The following is a 20,180-nucleotide window of genomic DNA, read 5'->3' as shown; positions in this document are numbered from 1 at the left end:
TCCTTTTTTCTCAACAGATTTTACCAGCCTTGTGTGTTCTAATATACCATACAGATATAAATGTAAGTGATCCTAAAGGAATATTCTTTCTTTTGGAGATTACTATTTATTAAGCCAATAACTATATTAGTTACATTTTGCCTAATTGCTGCTATAAAAATTATTTACGAAGAATGTTTACTTTTTAATAAATATTGCAACCTGTAGACACTGGAAATCAGTTGCCTTGTGCAGTGATGTATGTGATTCTATTTATGTGTTAATTTTCTGTTGCTGGTGATCTATAGGTGGTTCTTACGTGGTAAAAGCTATATGCAGTCAAATCACTTGTACATAAAATACCATACTATACTGATTCCTGCTGTGGGCAATTCTGTTTTGTATTGCTTTTGTTTGGTTCATACATTACTTACGGTATATGTCAGAAATTCAGCTAGTGCTCATATGTTTGGATTGCACAGTTTGGTTTCATGCAAAAGTAAGGATTAAAATTATAACAATTAGGAAAAATAAATTTATAGGAGATGGGTTAAACATTTTCTCCTTGCTTGGCTTCTTTTAAATGTTATTGTCATCACTTCAAATGTTTTGGGTTATTTGGGGTAGAGTTTTTGAATATTCCTTGATGAGCAGAAAAAACAGCAAAGAAAATAATAAAAAGCAATTTAGAGAATACATATAAAATCTGTAATAAATGTGAAGCTCTTGTGCAAAGAAAATCTGATTCAGAAGTTAATTGGTATCTTACATTCATATATAACTTGTTCTCCTTGCACAGATTCTTGTGGACACTGTTTGGGCTTTGTCCTATCTCACAGATGGTGGGAATGAACAAATACAGATGGTGATAGATTCAGGTGTAGTACCATTTTTAGTCCCCTTGCTGAGCCATCAGGAAGTAAAAGTTCAGGTAAGTGTTGAGTATTGTACAATGTGCTATGGCATTACGAAATGTATTATTATATAAGTGACAAAAAATCAGACATCTTTGTTGGGTAACATCTTGTTTATTTGTATGTCAAATACACTTATTTAAAGGCAAATATATTAAATAAATACTATTGAAGAGTGTTTTGAATATACTTCCTCAATAAACTTGCTTCGTTTCAAATGAAACAAACGACATGTAAAAAAGTCATATTTATGTAGTTACTTACCAAGCACATCTAAATTATATTAAAGTAACGAAAATATCTTTACAATCCCCAAAGTAAGAAATTGAAAGTTGAAAAATTTGATATGCCCTAAATATGCTGATGACTCATGCTTAACTTCTGTTTTCTATTAGATACATCAATGCAGTATTTCACAGCAATAATCTGACAGTATTTGCCACTGTCTTCTTCCAGGATAGTTTTTTATTTCTTGGTATCAGTATTGCTCTGGGATGACCTGGTGGTTTTTCATTCCAATGCTAATCAGGCTTAACCCTGTTTAGTTTCTGAGCCCAAAGGTCAGCCAGGTGCTGAGAAAGTATTTATTGCTGATTTACATCTTCTTTTTTAAAAACTTAACAGATGAATGTATGTTTATTAAAGTTATACTCTACCTTTTACACAAATAATTTCCTTAAGGCATAGGTAATTTCTGATTGCATATTACATATTTTATGGACTGTGTTGATACAAAACCAAGTAATTGTATGCTTGTTCCAAATGAAAGAAGGGGAATATACAAAGCTATGTTCATAAAAGCTTGTTAGCAAATTACTATAGCCATTCCTTATTTAGTAAGTATCATTCACAAATATGATAGTAATAAACATTAATAACAAAAATCATTTGGAACCAATTCATATATTTACAACAAATTTTGTGTGCTGCTAACTATGCATGCTGGAGTCAGCGTAGCTGGAGTAGTTATGTGAGAAAACTTTATCCAAATAAGACAGCAGCAATAATTGATCTACCCAGCTTCTCTCCCTCCCTCCCTTTCTCACACAAGTTCAGTTAGATTTTGTTTAAGGATCTGATTGTTGGAACAGAATTCATTCACTAAAAGAGTGTGTATTGATATAAGAACAATAATATTGAGTATTTTCCTACTCCTCTGTTCGTATAGTTTATTCTAGGATTCAAAAAAGTATTACCAGTAGTAGTTTCCTAAACTGTACCTCAAATGCGTTCCATAAGTCCCACCATTTCAAAAATGTTTCAGATTCTTTTTGTATAAATGGTTACGTTTCAGAAGCTTTCATAGTGATCAAGAATGCAGAAATGGCAGAATAGAGAGCTTGCCAGGTCTGTAAGAAGCACAAAAGTTGCAATTTCTGAACAAAAGTGCAATGACATTTTAATGTTATGTTTATACTGAGGCAAAACAGAATGACCTGAGTACTATGGGGTTTGTAGACTACATAAATTAACTGAAAGATTGCATCCATAAGTTTTAGTTGGTTTATTGCAAATTTTCAAAAATACATATGAAACACATATTAACGTTATTAATTAGTTAAGATTTTATTAAGGTTTCTGAAACAGGAATGCTTATTATATGCCTATAATAAGCTGTGGAAATATATTTTTATCCATTCTTACACAGAGCAGGCTTATTTAGCAAATTTATTAATTGAAACAAACAGATGGCAGATAACCAATCTCTTTAGGCTTTGAAAGAAATTACAATTGTATGAGGAATAGGGCAGCATAGAACCAGATAAATAGGTAGACAGACAGACAGACAGATAATAGACATCCCAAATTGGCTGCCATTAAGGTTGACAAAATGAGCACAATGGATTGAATTTATACTGCAATAAAATTACAGGTTTCCTCGACTTACAACTGTTCATTTAGTGACTGTTCAAAGGTACAGCACTAGGATGCTTGACAATTGTTTCATATTTATGACAGTTGCACTGTCTTAGGGTCACACAATCCTCTTTTGAGACCTGACAAACAAGGTCAATGGGAAAGCCATATTCACTTAACAACCATGTTTCTAACTTAACAGTTGATCAGTTGATGTGATTGACTTAACAAATATGACAAGAATTTATTTCACATCATCAATTGTGGTCGTAACTCAAGGACTACCTGTATAAAATTATTTTGTTATTTTCTTCTGTGAATTTGTATCAGAATAGCTTCTTTATTCTAAACATGCATTTCTGAAACTTCTAAGAATTATTTATTTATTTATTCATTCATTCATTCATTCATTCATTCATTCATTCATTCATTCATTCATTCATTCAATTTTTATGCCGCCCTTCTCCTTAGACTCAGGGTGGCTTACAACATGTTAGCAATAGCACTTTTTAAACAGAGCTAGGCTATTGCCCCAACAATCCGGGTCCTCATTTTACCCACCTCGGAAGGATGGAAGGCTGAGTCAACCTTGAGCCGGTGATGACATTTGAATCGCTGACCTTCAGATCTACAAGTCAGCTTCAGTGGCCTGCAGTACAGCACTCTACCTGCTGCGCCACCTTGGCTCATTATTGTAATGTATTGGACCAAAAAATATAAATACAAACATATTTCTTAGTGGTAGCACACTAAAATAATTTGAACTTTATCTAGTTCATTGTAGGATTTGTTACTTTTTAAATTATATTGCTGGATCTTTCATCATTCTGCCTGCACTGAGTCAATAATTGTAACTTCCATGTAAATAGTTGTCACAATTCAGCAAGATGCCTGTGTGTGGACATAAAATGTTTAAAAATTAAATACCACATATTTCATTTTAAAACCTAGGGTTAGATATTTTAATAGAATATTTCTTGAGTAATCTGTTCTTGTGTGATTTGACATTGTACATATGATTTGAATTTGGTTTTGATTGTGACTACTAATAAATCTGAAACTAGCGTTTTAAAAAGAGAGGGGGCAGTTCTCATGTGGGCATAGAGCCAGGCAATGTTCTTTGTCTGCAAGCTTGAAGAAGGGCATGTATATTTGAGTATCTCTGTAGTTCAATTATGTGTTCAACCTGTATGTCTGTCGCATATTTGAACTAGCGCTAAGAATGAAATAGCGACCCATTAAAGTATAGACAATGTTAATTGTATCATTTCTTAAATTAAAGACTGCAGCACTAAGAGCAGTTGGCAATATAGTAACGGGTACTGATGAACAGACACAAGTTGTTCTCAACTGTGATGTCCTCTCCCATTTTCCAAATCTTTTGACACATCCTAAAGAGAAGATAAATAAGGTAAGTGCTGAAATTATTTTGTTAATCTTGTTTCATTTTTAAAAAAATTAACAGGGAATTATTTCTTTTCCTAATGCTAAAAGAAGTGCAAAGATTTCACACCTAGTGTAATCCAATATTGTGCTTCTAGTAAGTTTCTGTCTTTGATTAATAGAAAGGAAAAAGGTGGTATGTACTATGTAAAAAATTAACTCTGTAAGAACTGCATTTTATCTTTAGCTTGAAATGACAATAACTATTTATACATTCACAAATTATAACTTTGGTCTTCATTGTTAACATCTAATAAGAGGGGTTTATTTACTGGATCCAGAGGATTTTAAGAGGAAAGTCCTAACAACCTTGAAGAAACCATCATACATTCACTCTTTGAAATGATCTTTGTAGGTAGAGTCTTAGCCAGTTAACAATATCCTTTTGGTAAGATGGTAGGGCAGGTGTTTCCTGAACAGAATCTTCAGGATTATTTTTATATCTATTTCAATTTTTTCTTTTATATGAAATTGTCTTGGTCCTCCTAAGAAAAAGAAGCAGAACTACTTCTAGCTATCAGTGGCTTTTAATGTCTTTCTTCACGGTAGCCTTGTAAGGGAAATAAAGTGGGTTTACCTGTATTGCTATGAGAAATCCTATAGGGTAACTGAGAAATTTCAGTTGTCTCTTTTAAAAGTCCTAGCAGTCATTATGTAAGTTTTTTATAATTAAGTAGTACACAGTGAAGCAAAAAGTTGTAACACAGAGAATATTCTGAAATATTTTGTATTTTATTTTTTCTAGTTCTCAGTAAAATAAAATCAAAGCTAGGAAAAACTATATACTTGAATGGAAGCGATGGAAGTTCCAAAAATTAGCCTACGACACACTTGGGTCCATCTAAGCTAGTTTCAAGTATTTTAAGCAACTTTTGTTTTCATTGTAGGAAGCTGTTTGGTTCCTATCCAATATTACTGCAGGAAATCAGCAACAGGTTCAAGCTGTAATTGATGCTGGACTTATCCCTATGATAATTCACCAATTGGCTAAGGTGAGTCAAATACCAGATGTCCCTATTTGTGTTTCATTAAGCTAACATAAGATATTATGATGCTAATACAAATCATTTTTATATTGTCTAGGGTGACTTCGGCACTCAGAAAGAAGCTGCCTGGGCAATCAGTAATTTAACAATAAGTGGTAGAAAAGATCAGGTTTGTGTATTTTATGAAATTCATGCAGACTTTTTAGAATTATTTATATCTAATACCACAAATAATTGTAAATATATTTTGTATTGCTCAGGTTGAATATCTTGTACAGCAGAATGTAATCCCACCATTCTGTAACTTGCTGTCAGTGAAAGATTCTCAAGTAGTGCAGGTGGTTCTGGATGGCCTAAAAAATATTCTAATAATGGCTGGTGATGAGGCAAGCACAATAGCAGAAATTATAGAAGAATGTGGAGGTAAGGTTTCATTTGGTAAGATGGACTTTGACCCCTTCTCCATCTGTCATAATCGACATTGTGATATTTAAGGGATATTGTTATTTTGATGAAAATATTGTGAGTGAAGAGTAGAGATGTACTTTTTTGTTTTGATCTGTTTTTTTATTTGCATGTCATGGTTAGATCACTTTTTCTGATTATTGGAACCTCTAAAACAGAATGAAAATCCTTGAGGAATTGATCAAATGTCAGCATATCTGACATTTCTTCATTGTTCTGTATATTCTGCAGGTACTTAAAATTCTAGATACAATTGTTACTTTAAAAAAGTAGATCCTCGTCTATTGGTTTTGTTCTGCCTCTCAATTTAGAATGCATCATCAATCTTGGTGATGACTGGACTAGTAGCTCACCTTTTCTGCAAGACTCATGGATAGACAATTTATGAGAAAGTACTGTATGTGGAAACATGATATGGAAAATTTGGCTCATCTTGGTAAGCTTATGCTAGGTAGCCCTCAGAGACTCCTGTTCAAAGCCTGCAATATCCCAAATAATCCCGTGTTGTTCTTCATGCCAACAGTTTGCATTTAAAAGTGATCCTTTCAAAGTTGCTGTGTATTGTGCAAACTATAGCCTTGTCATGACTGAATATGTATACTATTAAAACTATCAGTGTCATGACTTTAACTGGGCGAAACGGTGCATCATAGGACAAGAGTTTTTGATCTAAGGTACATCAGATGAGTTTAACTGTGCACAACTGTGTTAAACTATTTAATACCACTGACAATGGTGCTATCCTTCAAAAAGACTTGATCATGTAGCAGAATGGTCAAACAACTGGCAACTTCAAATCTCAACCAACAAATGTTCTGTCCTGCACATTGGCAAAAAGAATCAGAATACAAAATACAAACATGGAGGAAACAAACTTATAGATGACCCTCACTCTGTCAAAGACCTTAGAGAACTCATATTCAATGATCTAAGTGCTAAATCCCACTGTAACAACATTGCCAAAAAAGCACTAAGAATTGTTAATCTAATCTTATGTAGCTTCTTCTCTGGCAATATTAATCTGCTAATCAGAGTTTACAAAACATTTGTTAGACCAACTCTGGAATACAGCTCACCTGTCTGGAACCCGCATTGCATATCAGACATTAATACAATTGAGAGAGTCCAAAAATATTTCACAAGAAGAGTCCTTCACTCCTCTGATCGCAACAAAATACCTTATTCCACCTGACGTGAAATACTGGAATTAGACAATTTACAACTATGTTGCCTCCGATCTGATCTAAATGTAGTTCATAAAATCATACACCAAAACGTCCTTCCTATCAATGACTACTTTACCTTCAATCGCAACAATGCACGAGCAGGTAACAGATTCTAAACTAAATGTAAATCCCTTTAAACTCAACTGCAGAAAATATGACTTCAGCAATAGAGTGATCAATGCCTGGAATGTACTACCTGACTCTGTGGTTTCTTCCCCAAACTCCAAAAACTTTAACCTTAGATTGTCTACAGTCGACCTCTTCCCATTTCTAAGAAATATGTAAGGGGCGTGCATAAGTGCACCTCTGTGCCTATCATCCCTGCCCTACTGTCCTTTTGTCCTCTTTTATCATTTTTTTTCTTTCAAGCTATTACTATCCTATATATGTTTGACTAAATAAATCAGATGAGCTAACTTGCAGAATGCATCCAAACTCCAGGACTCGGGACCCCCAAGGGAATGAAATTTGGAAAAGTTGTGGCTACCTCGGTGCTACTGGCTGCTGTTGTAGTCACTTAATCTACATTTTCAGCATACTATGATAATTTTCAATTTTTAGACTTTGTGTAAAATTTCTCAGGTTTAACATATTTTTACAGATTTTTAAAATTCCTCTCAATCTCTTACTCCCTCTTCCACTCTGCAACAGCCACTTAACTTGCTCCCCAGCCTATATAGTCCTCCTAACCTACAGCAGTGGCCAAAATTGTGGCAATCTTTTGGAGAAAGAGTTTTTTGAGGTTTGTTGGCTAATAACACCATTTTTCTTTTGGAGTAGTACCATGAAATTATATGTAAATGGAAAGATAATTTAATCAAGAATGTAATGTAATGAATTTTGTTCAATTATCTGTATTCTATGAAAAGTTATAGACACTCAGAGTCTGTTTGGAGTGAGCAGCATATAAATACAATAAATAAATAAATAACCAACCAAACAACCAGCCAGGAAAAGGAAGCACAACTTGTTTCGGTCGATATCAGATACATTTCCTTCATATTATTGTAGCTAATGAGCATGAGTTTTTAGAGAACCAATCAGGTGTCATCTTGTTTTGGCAATGAGCCAATCACATCACAGTAGGATTCAGTTATTTATGTCATGTATTGAAACTGAGAGGACATTTATCTATGTAATCACTAGTTGGTTACAGGTTTTTTGTGTTCTTTCACTTAGTGAGCTGGTAAAACGTAATAAAATTAAAGTACATCATGAGCCGGGTGGCACAGCAGGTAGGGTGCTGTACTGCAGGCCATTTAAGCTGACTATAGATCTGTAGGTCAGCGGTTCAAATCACATCATCGGCTCAAGGTTGACTCAGCCTTCCATCCTTCCGAGGTGGGTAAAATGAGGACCCGGATTGTGGGGGCAATAGGCTGGCTCTGTTAAAAAGTGCTATTGCTAACATGTTGTAAGCCGCCCTGAGTCTAAGGAGAAGGGCAGCATAAAAATTGAATAAATAAATAAATAAGTAAGTAAGTACATAAGTAAGTAAGGGTGCAAAGAGTCACCCAGAAAGCAATGTAAAATAGTATTATTAAGTGAACAAGGCTACAGTTACAAAGAAATTTGAAGAAAAATTGGTGGAAACTTAACCAGTTTTTGAAGAGATATAATGAGGTTCAATTGCTACAAAACTACACTGGTAAAGGCAGGAAAAGGTGCACAATAGCAAGGAATGATAGAAGAATTAAGACACTGTGCCTACATAACAGACGAAGATCATATGAGTGCAAGATGAAATGGTACAATGTAATGCGAAGTTGAGTTAGGTACAGACTACAGGAATTTGGCCTAAAATCTAGAAATCCATGAAAAAAAGCCATTGTTATCTCTCAAAAGTTGAAAAGATTAACTGGCTAAAACCCATGTTACCTGGACAGAGGAACAATGGGACTGTTATTTGGAATGATGTGACTAAGATATCCCTGTTTGGCAGTGATGGCATGAAATTCATAAGGAGAAGAATTAAAGATTTGCATCCTGATTGGATTGCATGTACTGTGAAACACCCAGCCAATGTTAAGATCTGGGGCTGTATGATATCAAAAGGCATGGGCAGAATTTGTATGATTAATGGGAACATAAATTTCCATAAAGTTTTTTCTACATGTTTCACTTCTTTATAACTCGCTGGCCGCCTTGTGGACTTCTAGAAGGCGGCTCCTTGGCTGAGGTGGCTCGGCTGTTCAGGGCGGCGGCCATGTTTGAAGGCAGATCGGGCGGGAAAGGGAAGGAAGCTTCCCGCCCGTTTCCATGGTAACGGCGGCCATTAATTGAGCCGAGAACCATAGCCGCTCTGTGTGTGCCTTCGTGGTTGCCATGGCAACCGGGCTGCGGCCTCTTGATAGGCCGGGAAGCAGCGTGAGGTCACGCTGGAAGGCAGAGTGTGTCAATCCTGCCTGGTGACACGCAGCCGCACTTGGGTCAGAGAAATGACAGTTGTGCTTGGCTTTACTCTAGAGTGCTGTGCTTAGCGGTCTGTGTATTCGAGCCGGTGATCGTGAGTGTTTAAGTTTAAACACAATAATAAAACGGAATTGCAGAGACACCAGCCCTCCCTGCAGAGGAGTCTTTGCTCTCAAATAAGCCCAGTACCCCCAAGGAGAAGGGCCAGAGGGCTAAAACATCTCAAGGGGCCTCGTTGAGGGAGGCAGAAAAAAGAATCAGAGCCCTTGAGAAGCAATTGGAGGCTTCCCAGAAACAGGCCTCCTTATCAACTTTGCAATTTGGGCCAACTCCCCTGCCAGCCTCCCCCGTGATTACACCAGGGGTAGCAGGCTCGGCCTCTGAGAGGGACTGGTCCCCAGAGCGCTTTTCCCAAATGGCTCCTGGCCCGGCTCTTGAGGCCTTCACCTATGAGAGACAGCCCTCAGTGTGGCCTGGCTTCTATCCACCTCCTCAGGCCCCGACTTCTACAATCTCTGGTCCAAAGCAATCAGCCACCTTTACACCAACAGCGGCTGGTCTGCGCACTTCTCAAGACACCTGGCGGAGCATGCCTCAGGCCCTTCAGGACTTGATTGCTGCCACTTTTTCTCAGGGCATTGCAACTGGTGTGCACCAACAACAGCAGCCAGGGGGGCCACCACCTTTGAGGCTCAGGGACCCATGGATAGCTCCAGCCACCCATTCATTGGCTGATTCCATGGAGGAGGAAGGATCTCCCAGGGACGCCTTTAGTGACCAGGATGATGAGCTGTCTGGCGACGAACATCCGCCAGAGCAACCTTCAGTCGCTGGACTGTTCAAGCCTTCCATTTACAAGGTTTTGCTTAACAAAGCAAAATGGACTATTGATCAGGCAGGGGAAGGTACACAGTCAGAGGCCACCGCTGCAACTCCTACCACGGGAGGTCTCTTTGTGTTCCCGAAGCAAGAAATTGTGAGCATCCCGTCCTCGCAAATGTTCCTCGAGACTATCCAGCATCCTTGGGGGAACCCGGCGGCGGCTCAGGGTCCATCAGTCCTGGATCGTAAATTTTATTCCTTCGATCAGGCGATGGAGGACCTGTTAGTCTTCCCAGCTGTGGACAAGCCCATCACAAGCCTGGTCTCCAACGCGCTTGTGCCCTCTGAGTCGCAGGAGGGATTGAAGGCGGAGGATAAAAGGGCTGAGAACGTGGTCAGGAAGACTCACCAGATGGCGGCTTGGGCCATTCGGGCCGCCTCTGCGGCCTCGTTCTTTAACAGGGCCACCCTCTTATGGATTAGGGAGATTCAATCGAGGGTGAATCCGGAGGATGGGCGCCTCAGGCAAGATTTAAACAAGCTTCTGGCAGCCAGGGAGTTTTCGGCGGACGCCACAGCGAACGCAGCGAAGTTCGCGTCCAGGGCCATGGCCTCTTCAGTGGCCTCGCGCCGTCTGATATGGCTCCGCCACTGGCAAGCGGACGTGAAGTCGAAGTGGTCCCTGGCTTCCTCCCCCTTTGCGGGCAAAAAGCTTTTTGGTGAAGTCCTTGATGAGGTGTTAATAGAGGACAAGGACAAAAAGAAAGTGATGCCCAAGTCAAACAGGAGGCAGGATAGGCGTTTCACACCTTATCAAAGGCGCCAGCCCTTTCGGCCGGAGCCCACCTCCACCTCTACCCAGGCGTCGAGGCCGTATTTCCAGGGCTCCTCCAACCAGGGTTTTTTTAGATCAGACAGGACCTACATGCAGGACCGCAACAGATCCTCACAAGGGCGCCGCCCGTTCAGGGGAGCCAATCGTGGCTTCAAAAGAAATAAGTGACTGTCGGGATTCGTTTCCGTTGGGCGGCAGGTTGGCGCATTTCGCGAGCCATTGGGAGTCCACGTCAACAGATGCGTGGGCAACATCAACGGTAGCTCGAGGTCTAAAGCTAGAATTTTTTCGCCCCCCACCTGAGCGATTTCTCCCATGTCCTGTTCCTTCGGAGCCTCAGAAAAGGTCCCTCTTGCAACAAGAGGTATTGCATCTTTTGGAGATAGGGGCCATAGAAGAGGTTCCCACAGAGCAACGGGGCAAGGGATTTTATTCTGTGGTATTCCTTGTCCCAAAGTCGTCTGGAGGAGTCAGACTGATCTTGAACCTTCAACAACTGAACATTTACATCAAGTACCGAAGGTTCAAGATGCATTCGCTCCGGTCGATCCTTGCTTCGGTTCGGCACAACAATGTGATGACTTCAATCGACCTCAAGGAGGCTTACCTCCATGTTCCTATTTGTCCTTCGCACTGATAGTTTCTGCGATTCAGTCTGCAGGACAATCATTTCCAATACCGGGCTATGCCCTTTGGACTGTCTTCGGCACCGAGAACATTCACGAAGTTGCTGGACGTCCTCACGGCCTGGCTGAGACAAAGATCGGTACGCCTGATGGCGTACCTCGACGATATCATCATTCTCGCAAGGACACGGGAGCAAGCGGACAGACACCTCTGCCTGACCATCAGTACGCTCCAGGCTCACGGCTTTTCAGTGAATTGGGAAAAGAGCCATCTAACAGCTACAACGCGTCTGGCCCATCTGGGGACGACTATAGACTCAACCCTGGGGAAGGTTTTCCTGTCCCAGGAGAGACAATCCTCCATTCGGAAGCTGCTGCGGGACCTGGACAAGCAACGGTGTCCTCGCCTTTCCTTCTTGTCCAAGGTCTTAGGGACGCTGGTGTCATGCATAGACATCTTACCATGGGCTCGACACCACTTGCGCCCACTCCAGTGGTTCCTGCTCCCCTTTCAGAGGGAGAAGTGCAGTCATCTTCACAGGAAAGTACTCCTTACCTCCAGAGTGCGCAGGTCCCTTCAATGGTGGGTTTCCCCGGCGTTGGGGAGGGGATCCTCCTTCCTACAGAAGGATCTTCTCACTGTGACGACGGACGCCAGCCTAACTGGGTGGGGGGCTCACACTTCCTCTCAGATGGCCCAGGGCCTTTGGGAGTCAGAGGATTTACGGGACTGCAACATCAATCTGTTGGAGCTGCGGGCGGTCTCGCTAGCCCTCCGGAGATTCGCCCACTTGGTAAGGGGTCAGGACGTTTTGATCATGACAGACAATGTGGCCACACGGTCACACATAAACAGGCAGGGGGGAACACGGTCGTGGAGATTGATGGAAGAGGCCGAGTCCCTGCTGTCATGTGCAGAGGCCAATCTAGCCTCTCTGTCTGCGGAGCACATTTCAGGGGTGGAAAATGTGTGTGCGGACTGGTTAAGTCGACAGACTCTGGACCCAGGGGAATGGAGTCTGGACCCCTCACTGTTCCAGGAGATGGTTGGGAGGTTTGGCAGTCCAGTTATGGATCTTTTCGCCACTTGTTCCAATACTCAGCTCCCCCGCTTCCTCTCACGTTTTCCCTCACCGGGAGCAGAGGGGGTGAATGCGTTATGCCAGAGGTGGCCACCCGGTCTGCTCTACGCCTTTCCACCGGTCATCATAATACCAAAGGTGATCCGGAAGATTCTACAGGAAAGGGCAGAGGTGCTGCTGGTGGCTCCCTTTTGGCCTCGACGCAGTTGGTTTGCCGATCTCGCAGAGCTCTCAGTGTCGCCCCACTGGAGGATTCCCCACCATCGGATTTCACTCCACCAAGGGACAATGGTTCACCCGGAGCCCCAGTGTTGGCAACTAACCGTTTGGCACTTGAGCGGTTCCATCTAAAAACTCAGCTCATGCCTGACGAGGTTATAGATACAATGCTAGCTGCCCGTAGGCCTTCTACTAGGAGGATCTATCAAGCCACCTGGGGGGCCTTCTGTACCTTTTGCGAGCATCAACAGTTAGACCCACAGGGAGCGTCGGTTTCAGTGGTCTTGTCCTTCCTGCAGTCAGGTCTAGACAAGGGCCTTGCACCCAATACCCTTAGGCGCCATGTGGCGGCGTTATCGACAATTCTGGGTAAAGATCACTACAGGCCCCTTGCGAGACATCCTTGGGTCAGGGATTTCCTGAGGGGGGCAGCCAACGTTAGTCCTCCCGTCGTTCATCGTTTTCCATCGTGGGATCTGCCCGCCTTTACAGGCCCTCCCTTTGAACCTATTCGCCAGATCTCTTTAAGATTCTTGACCATCAAGACTGCCTTCTTGGTAGCAATTACGTCTGCCAGGAGGATGTCTGAGATCTCGGCATTATCTACTAGACACGATCTTTGTCAATTTTATTCTAATAAAGTGGTACTGAGATTGGACCCGACCTTCATGCCTAAGGTTAATTCCAACTTCCATAGGCCTCAGGACATTGTGGTTCCTGACTTTTGCGCCCGTGGAACTCATCCCTTGGAACTGAAGTGGCACAAGCTGGATGTAAGACGCGCTTTAAAGATTTATGTGCGCAGAACTCAGGCATTTAGGCCTTCCGAAGCCCTGTTTGTGTCTTTTGCAGATAGGGCCAAGGGACGTAGGGTATCATCTCAGACTATCAGTAGGTGGCTAAGAGTCTGCATATCGGAAGCATACACGGCCAAGAACACTCCTACCCACAGGGGATAACAGCGCATTCTACACGTAGTGCGGCCACATCATCGGCCTGGAGGACTCAAGCTCCATTAGAAGACATTTGCAGGGCGGCAACGTGGGCTACCCCGTCCACGTTCAGTAAGCACTACAAGATTGACTCCTTTGCTTCTTCGGAGGCTGCGTTTGGGAGGAGGGTTTTACAAGGGGTTTGTTCATTTTCTGCGCCCCTGGTCCAGCCTTCTCCCTCCCTTTAATGGTAACTTGGGTATATCCCATGTTGGACTCTCCTTGCAAGTGCATTGGAGAAGGACCGTTGAACTTACCTGAACGGTCTTCTCGATGCACTGCAAGGAGAGTCCAAACCCACCCGAATTCGGGACCATGGTCTCTGTTGGTTGAAGTTCTTGTTGGGAGTAGTGGTTGAAGTTTATTGTTCAATAAATTGTTTGTTTTACATTACTGCTCCTTCGTTTATGTTAGACTGGAGGGCGAAGGGGGCGGTGCCTGACTAATATTTAAATTAAACTCAGTCCCTACCAATCAGACTGAAGAATTACCCATGTTGGACTCTCCTTGCAGTGCATCGAGAAGGCCGTTCAGGTAAGTTCAACGGTCCTTTCCAGTGATATATAATTTTATGGTACTACTCCAACAAAAGTGGTGTTAATAGCCATCAAACCTCAAAAATACTGTACACTTTTCCCAAAAGATTTTCACAGTTTTGGCCACTACTGTATGTAGTGCCTTTTGCACAACCTCCTCCACCCGCGCCATCTCTGTCCAGTGACTCCTGTATACTCTGAAGCACCTGGAGGTCCTAATAGGACACAGTATGTTGAAGGTGGTTGGCTGGTGGAATCCCCCCCCCATTGCTCTTGGCTTGTAGTTGTTAGCTTTTATATTTATAATTTTATGACACCGTAAGCTACCTAAAGTCAGGCTACATGGTGAGATCGGCAGCATATAAATTTAATAAATAATAAAGAATGAAGAGGGCAGGAGGGAAAAGGGGAAAGAAATTCTTAGCCAGCTTTCCACAAGCAAACTCAATGGGGCAGTCAGCAGGAAGTCAGATGTCACTCCCGCTTTCTTGCCCCCCCCCCTGTGGTCATTCTGTTTCTCTGTTTAGGTAAGGAAATATTTCTGAAACAATTATCTAACAGGTTGTGCATTTTCTAATAATCAAGGTTAAAATATTACAGGGTTGGACTCAACAAAAATGTGTGGGTCATTGAAATACACACTATTCGCACTGTTCCAGTGAGCCTGATATTTTCTTAAATTCCATTCCTGCTTTGAACTCGGATTTTTCTTATCTGATCATTGCCTTAACCATGACTTTTGTCCTCTTCCATAAAGGTTATGCTCAACAATCCATTACTCCATATTTCTACTGCTTTTTAAAATGGATGTTATTCATTTGAGGGGCAATCCTAAACAATCTTAGTTCAGGGTCAGCCCAGGTTTACTATATGCCTAAATCTCAGCATAATTCCTAGTTAGCCATATCAGTAGAGCCAAATACCTAAATTTCATCATAAACTCTCCATAAGGTTTTTTTAAGTCTTCGTAAAAATTGAAATCTGCTGGCTACACCCACATACAGCTGCAGTTTATGAAGCAACCATAGCAAAAAAAATATGTGGCTATTTTAAAAACTTGAAGAGGCGCTTCATACTCACTGCCTTTCTACAGTGTCTGAAGTGTGTGGAGGGGGAGCTCAAAATAACAAAAGCAATGTCATGCCATGAGCCATACTCATTTGTACAGGTATTAAAAGGTTGCTTATATGTATACACAAAAGAGTTGGTGCCTACAGTTTGACCAAAGCATTTCATAATTTGACCAAAGCAGCAAGATGGATACCTATACAGTGATACCTTGTCTTACGAACCCCTCTTCATACAAACTTTTCGTGATATGAACCCGGTGTTTAAGATTTTTTTGCCTCTTCTGAACTATTTTCACCTTATGAATCTGAGCCGCCGCCTCTGGGATGCCCCGTCTCCAGACTTCTGTTGCATAAATACTTCTGTTGCCAGCCGAAGCACTGGGATTTTCCTGAGCCTCCCCTCGCTGGGATTCAAAGCAGCGCCGGCAAAAATGAAGGAAATCCCAGCGAGGGGAGCCTCGGGGAAATCCCAGCAATGCAAGATCAGGTGCTTTGGCTGGCAACGAAGTCCTGAGGTGGGGTTTCCCAGCGAGGGGAGCCTCAGGGGAATCCCAGCGCTTCGGCTGGCAATGGAAGTCCGGAAGTGGGGCTTCCCAGTGGTGCAAGGCAAAAGGGGTGACTTTGGGATGGAGTTGCATGCATTATTTGCTTTTACATTGATTCCTATAGGGAAAATTACTTCGTCTTACGAACTATTTTACTTATGAACCTGGTCATGGAACGAATTAAGTTCGTAAGATGAGGTATCACTGTATTTGCATTCAAAATATGCCATATGCCAAAACCAGTGGATTAAAATAGTAATTTGTAAAGCTAATTGTATTTTCATTTTCTTTTCTAGGTTTAGAAAAAATAGAAGCACTGCAACAACATGAGAATGAAGACATTTATAAATTAGCATTTGAGATAATAGATCAGTATTTTTCTGGTGATGATGTAAGTACCGGTGGCATTTGAGAATATTATACAATATTATGATTATTAAAATGTATTATAAAAAGTTTTGCATAATATTCTATGCCATAATCAAGTCTTTCTATTCCAATTGAAGAGGCATTAAGTTTCCATAAATACATCTAAGGCTGAGTTAGGGCACTCAGTCAGTCAGTGCACAAATAATCTGGCCACCTACAAAAGCAAAATTTATGGTTGGGGACTGCAAATCCCAGCCATAGTGAGATGGCTGTTTCCTGCAAATCAGATCCTTGTCCTACTCATGTTCTTCAAGAGAAACCTTTAAAATGCCTTAAGGATACTGTGGAACTGATACATCAACTTGGATATGTGCATTGTTGCTGGAAGACATCTTTTTTACTGGTTGGTGTGTGCCAGTTACTAGAGGATAATTCTTGTCTTCATAGTACCTTAGCTTTGCTAGTTTATAGGGCAAGAATATAGGGTGTTGTTTTTTTAATGAAACTTGTTTTGTTTTGGTTTTTCTCACTTTATCCTTTTCTTCCATACATTTCACAGAATTACTTATTTAACATAAGAGAAAACTTGTTGTAACTTTTCAAAAGGTATATGGACATTTTTCAACACTTACTATGCTTGAAGAGATAGATTGTGACTGTAATGCCCAAATCTGAGTGAAGTTGGACCAGATATTAGATGAGCAAGTTTTCCTAGTTGTATAATGAAGATTACAATTATTCCAGATTGTACTTTCTTTGCAGATTGATGAGGACCCCAGCCTCATTCCTGAAGCAACACAAGGAGGTACTTACAATTTTGATCCAACGGCCAATCTTCAAACAAAAGAATTTAATTTTTAAGCTCACAACAATGCAGCTTGATTACCCTGCATCGGTAAAATACACAACCAGATATCTACCATTGGAAAAACAGGCTCCAAGCACATGCCCCTTTGTCTGATGCTTCTAAAAGCAAGTTGTATATCAGTCATTTTGCAGTTGCCAAAAGTACCTGTCACATGGACTGTAAATGCATATGCATGATCTCGTACACTGTTCAATTTTTTTTACAGTCTCTGCTACCTTTTCCCCGATTTTTTTCCCTTTTTCCCGTGAGGCCACAAGCTGATAACTGCAGTCTACAGTTTTAAGAATACCTTTTCGTGGTGGCACATTGGCTTCCCACACAATAGCTTTCCATGGAAATAGCGTGCTATGGATCAAGACTCTTTAGTATGATTTTGGAAGACTTCTGAGAGGCCCAGTCTATTTTAATTTTTTTGAGCCTCAACTGTTGTCCTCTACAAACATATTTTCATATATTTAATGTGGAAGATAAATAAAGGAAAAGCAAGTCAAATTATTTTCATTGGTGATACTGACATTTAAAAAAAACTTCTTAAAAACTTGGTAATTAATTGGTTTAAACAGACTACATATATCAGTAATTGTGTTCATTACTGCCTTAGAAGCTTGGGCTTGAAGAATGAACGTTGTATTTGGACTAATAAAAAGGTGACCATTATTCCTAATTTCTAAGAACAGCAAGCTGTACTTGACTACTCTTCAGCCTGTGTGTTCCTGCTTTTTTTTCTTTTTTTGAAATAATGAAATGCTGTGCATGGTATTTTACCTGAGCTACCACCTATTATGGACTTGAACTTTTGTTTTAAGCTGAAAGCAAGAGTCCAGCATTAAAGTAACAAAGTTATTCCAAATCAGCATTGGTTGACAAGAATCTTGCTTTCATCTTTCAGTAGTCAATATATTTTGGATTTAAATTTATAACTGAATAATGTTGATTTATATTGGTTTAAACTATGGAGCTTTCATGTTTACTGTAATTTAGTCTTAAACTATTTTTTTACTTACCAGTGCTTACGATGATGTGGTTGGCAACAAACTAGCAACTATTTTAGAAGCACCATAATAGCTTCTTTTTGGAGTATTGGAAGAGTTATAGAAAAAATAGTCTATAAACTTATTCATATAGTTAAAATACATACTTGTTGTGTGAGGCTTTGTGGAAGCTGCTATTATTCAGCATAAGCATAAATGTACAGCTCACAATGAAGACATTTACTTGAGCTGGTACTTTGGGAGTAATGGAGAAATTATCCATCCTGGCTCTAAAGAGGATTTAGGATTACTGTGGTAAACATAAAATTTAAACTCTGTAAGCTATCAGACAAACTGATATTGTTGCTGTTGTTCACTGGATGTACTTTGCTCCCAATGCCTTGATGTGAAGGGATACAAAACGTAAAAGTCACGTAGTTATTGGATGTGGGTTGTATTTACTGTGATGAAGATACAGGCAGATGCCATGAAGAAAGCTTTGTTGATCAGCTGTTTTTCCACAATTAAGCAAGACATTGCAGGTGTTCATTCTTTTACTATATCTGCCAAGGTAGAGCCACTTTAAAGAGTGATCTTGTATCACAAAGGATACAAGTATGTGTTTTAAAGTGCAAGATTTTTACTTGCTAGATGATCTGTTTTAATACAGTGTTTTGGCCTCTATTTATAGATTTTATAAATTTTAAAATCAATTTCTCTTTAAGGTGGCTCAGACTTTTCAACTCCTGTGCACATAAAATTGAGTTGAAGTTCATTGTGCCTTTTTTCTTTACCCAGACATTAAATTAATTTGATAACTGTACCCTGTTAACATTATAGTCTAAAATCCTGAAATTGTGCTGTTTTTGCTGAAAACTAAGTAAAAAGAAAATCAAAATTAGATTTTGTCAATTTTGGGAATTTCAAAGCAGATATGCAGTTAATAATGTGAACCAATCTCTTTGTAAACAGTATCCTCTATGCCTATATTCTTGTGTTAGATACTTCACTCAAAATAACACTGATGATTTTTCACTACTGTGAATAATGATTTATTTCTTGCACTCAGTGCATCAACTTATAAACGTAGGAAAATCAATTTAGAGCAGTAACTTGCCTTTCTCTCAGTTCATTATCACATAAGCTCTTGATAGAGATTCAACCATTTTGTATTTTTAAAAAGGGATAAAGGCTTGGATTTAATTATCCTCCTGCACAAGAGCAGAAGTTACTTGAAACTGTGTTGAGAGAATTGCTGTTTTTATTTTCACTTGTTCTTTCCCCCCTTCCTTCCACCTACAGTCCACAGAAAGTGGTGCTGGAGGGGCCGGAGACCCTCCAAAGCTGCTTTTGATAGGAAATGTTTATAGTGGGAATGGGCAATATGATCTCTAACCCCATATGAGTTTCTTCCATTTATGCCATGGAATGGGGTCTTTATATTCAAGCTAAAATATATTGCTGCACTTTTAAGTTTTCAGAAGTGTTAAAATTGCATTGTGTTTTTTTAAACTCTCAGTTAACAGAGTAAATTGTTCCTTCAACAGAGGCATCTAAATGTGTTCTTAATTTTGTATATGGGCTTAGGTTTTATAACCAATAAAAAGCTGCTATCGAATATTATAAATATGGAAGATCTTATTTTGAAAACGGTGAAAATTCATCACTGTTTAGTCTGTTGAAGGGTTCCATTTCTTTGACAATGCAGTATTTGAGTTAAAAGATGCCTTTAATGACCTGATATGATCTTTTAATTTTTTTTAAATTAGTAATTGAAGTGAGCATTAGTTTTGAATGTTCATCACAAAGAAAGTTTCATATTTGATCCAGTGCCTTCTTAAGATTATGACTCCATTGATGGAAACAAAAATACAATGTTTTATTTTAGATAAATGTTTCATTTTAGATGCATTATAAATTACTTGCGTCGGAGTTCATTTTAGAATGACAACAGCCTATACTT

At 40.1% G+C, this 20,180-nt stretch overlaps 1 protein-coding gene across 1 annotated transcript in view; it reads left to right on the top strand.

Moving 5' to 3' along the window:
• KPNA3 (karyopherin subunit alpha 3) overlaps positions 1–19,844 on the top strand; it is a 49,028-nt gene extending 29,184 nt beyond the window's left edge. The window contains exons 10-17 of the mRNA XM_070732380.1: positions 18–62; positions 779–910; positions 4,033–4,161; positions 5,081–5,185; positions 5,277–5,348; positions 5,440–5,602; positions 16,306–16,400; positions 17,141–19,844. Of these exons, the coding sequence (XP_070588481.1) occupies positions 18–62; positions 779–910; positions 4,033–4,161; positions 5,081–5,185; positions 5,277–5,348; positions 5,440–5,602; positions 16,306–16,400; positions 17,141–17,239 (840 nt within the window). The 3' untranslated portion in view covers positions 17,240–19,844. The remainder of the gene's footprint in view (positions 1–17; positions 63–778; positions 911–4,032; positions 4,162–5,080; positions 5,186–5,276; positions 5,349–5,439; positions 5,603–16,305; positions 16,401–17,140) is intronic.
• The last annotated feature ends 336 nt before the right edge of the window (positions 19,845–20,180 follow it).

The sequence above is a fragment of the Erythrolamprus reginae genome, chromosome 1 (genome assembly GCF_031021105.1).
Source record: "Erythrolamprus reginae isolate rEryReg1 chromosome 1, rEryReg1.hap1, whole genome shotgun sequence".
Classification (NCBI taxonomy): Eukaryota; Metazoa; Chordata; class Lepidosauria; order Squamata; family Dipsadidae; genus Erythrolamprus; species Erythrolamprus reginae.
The sequence above is the reverse complement of the archived record's forward strand: the minus strand, read 5'-3'. Positions and strand labels throughout refer to the sequence as shown.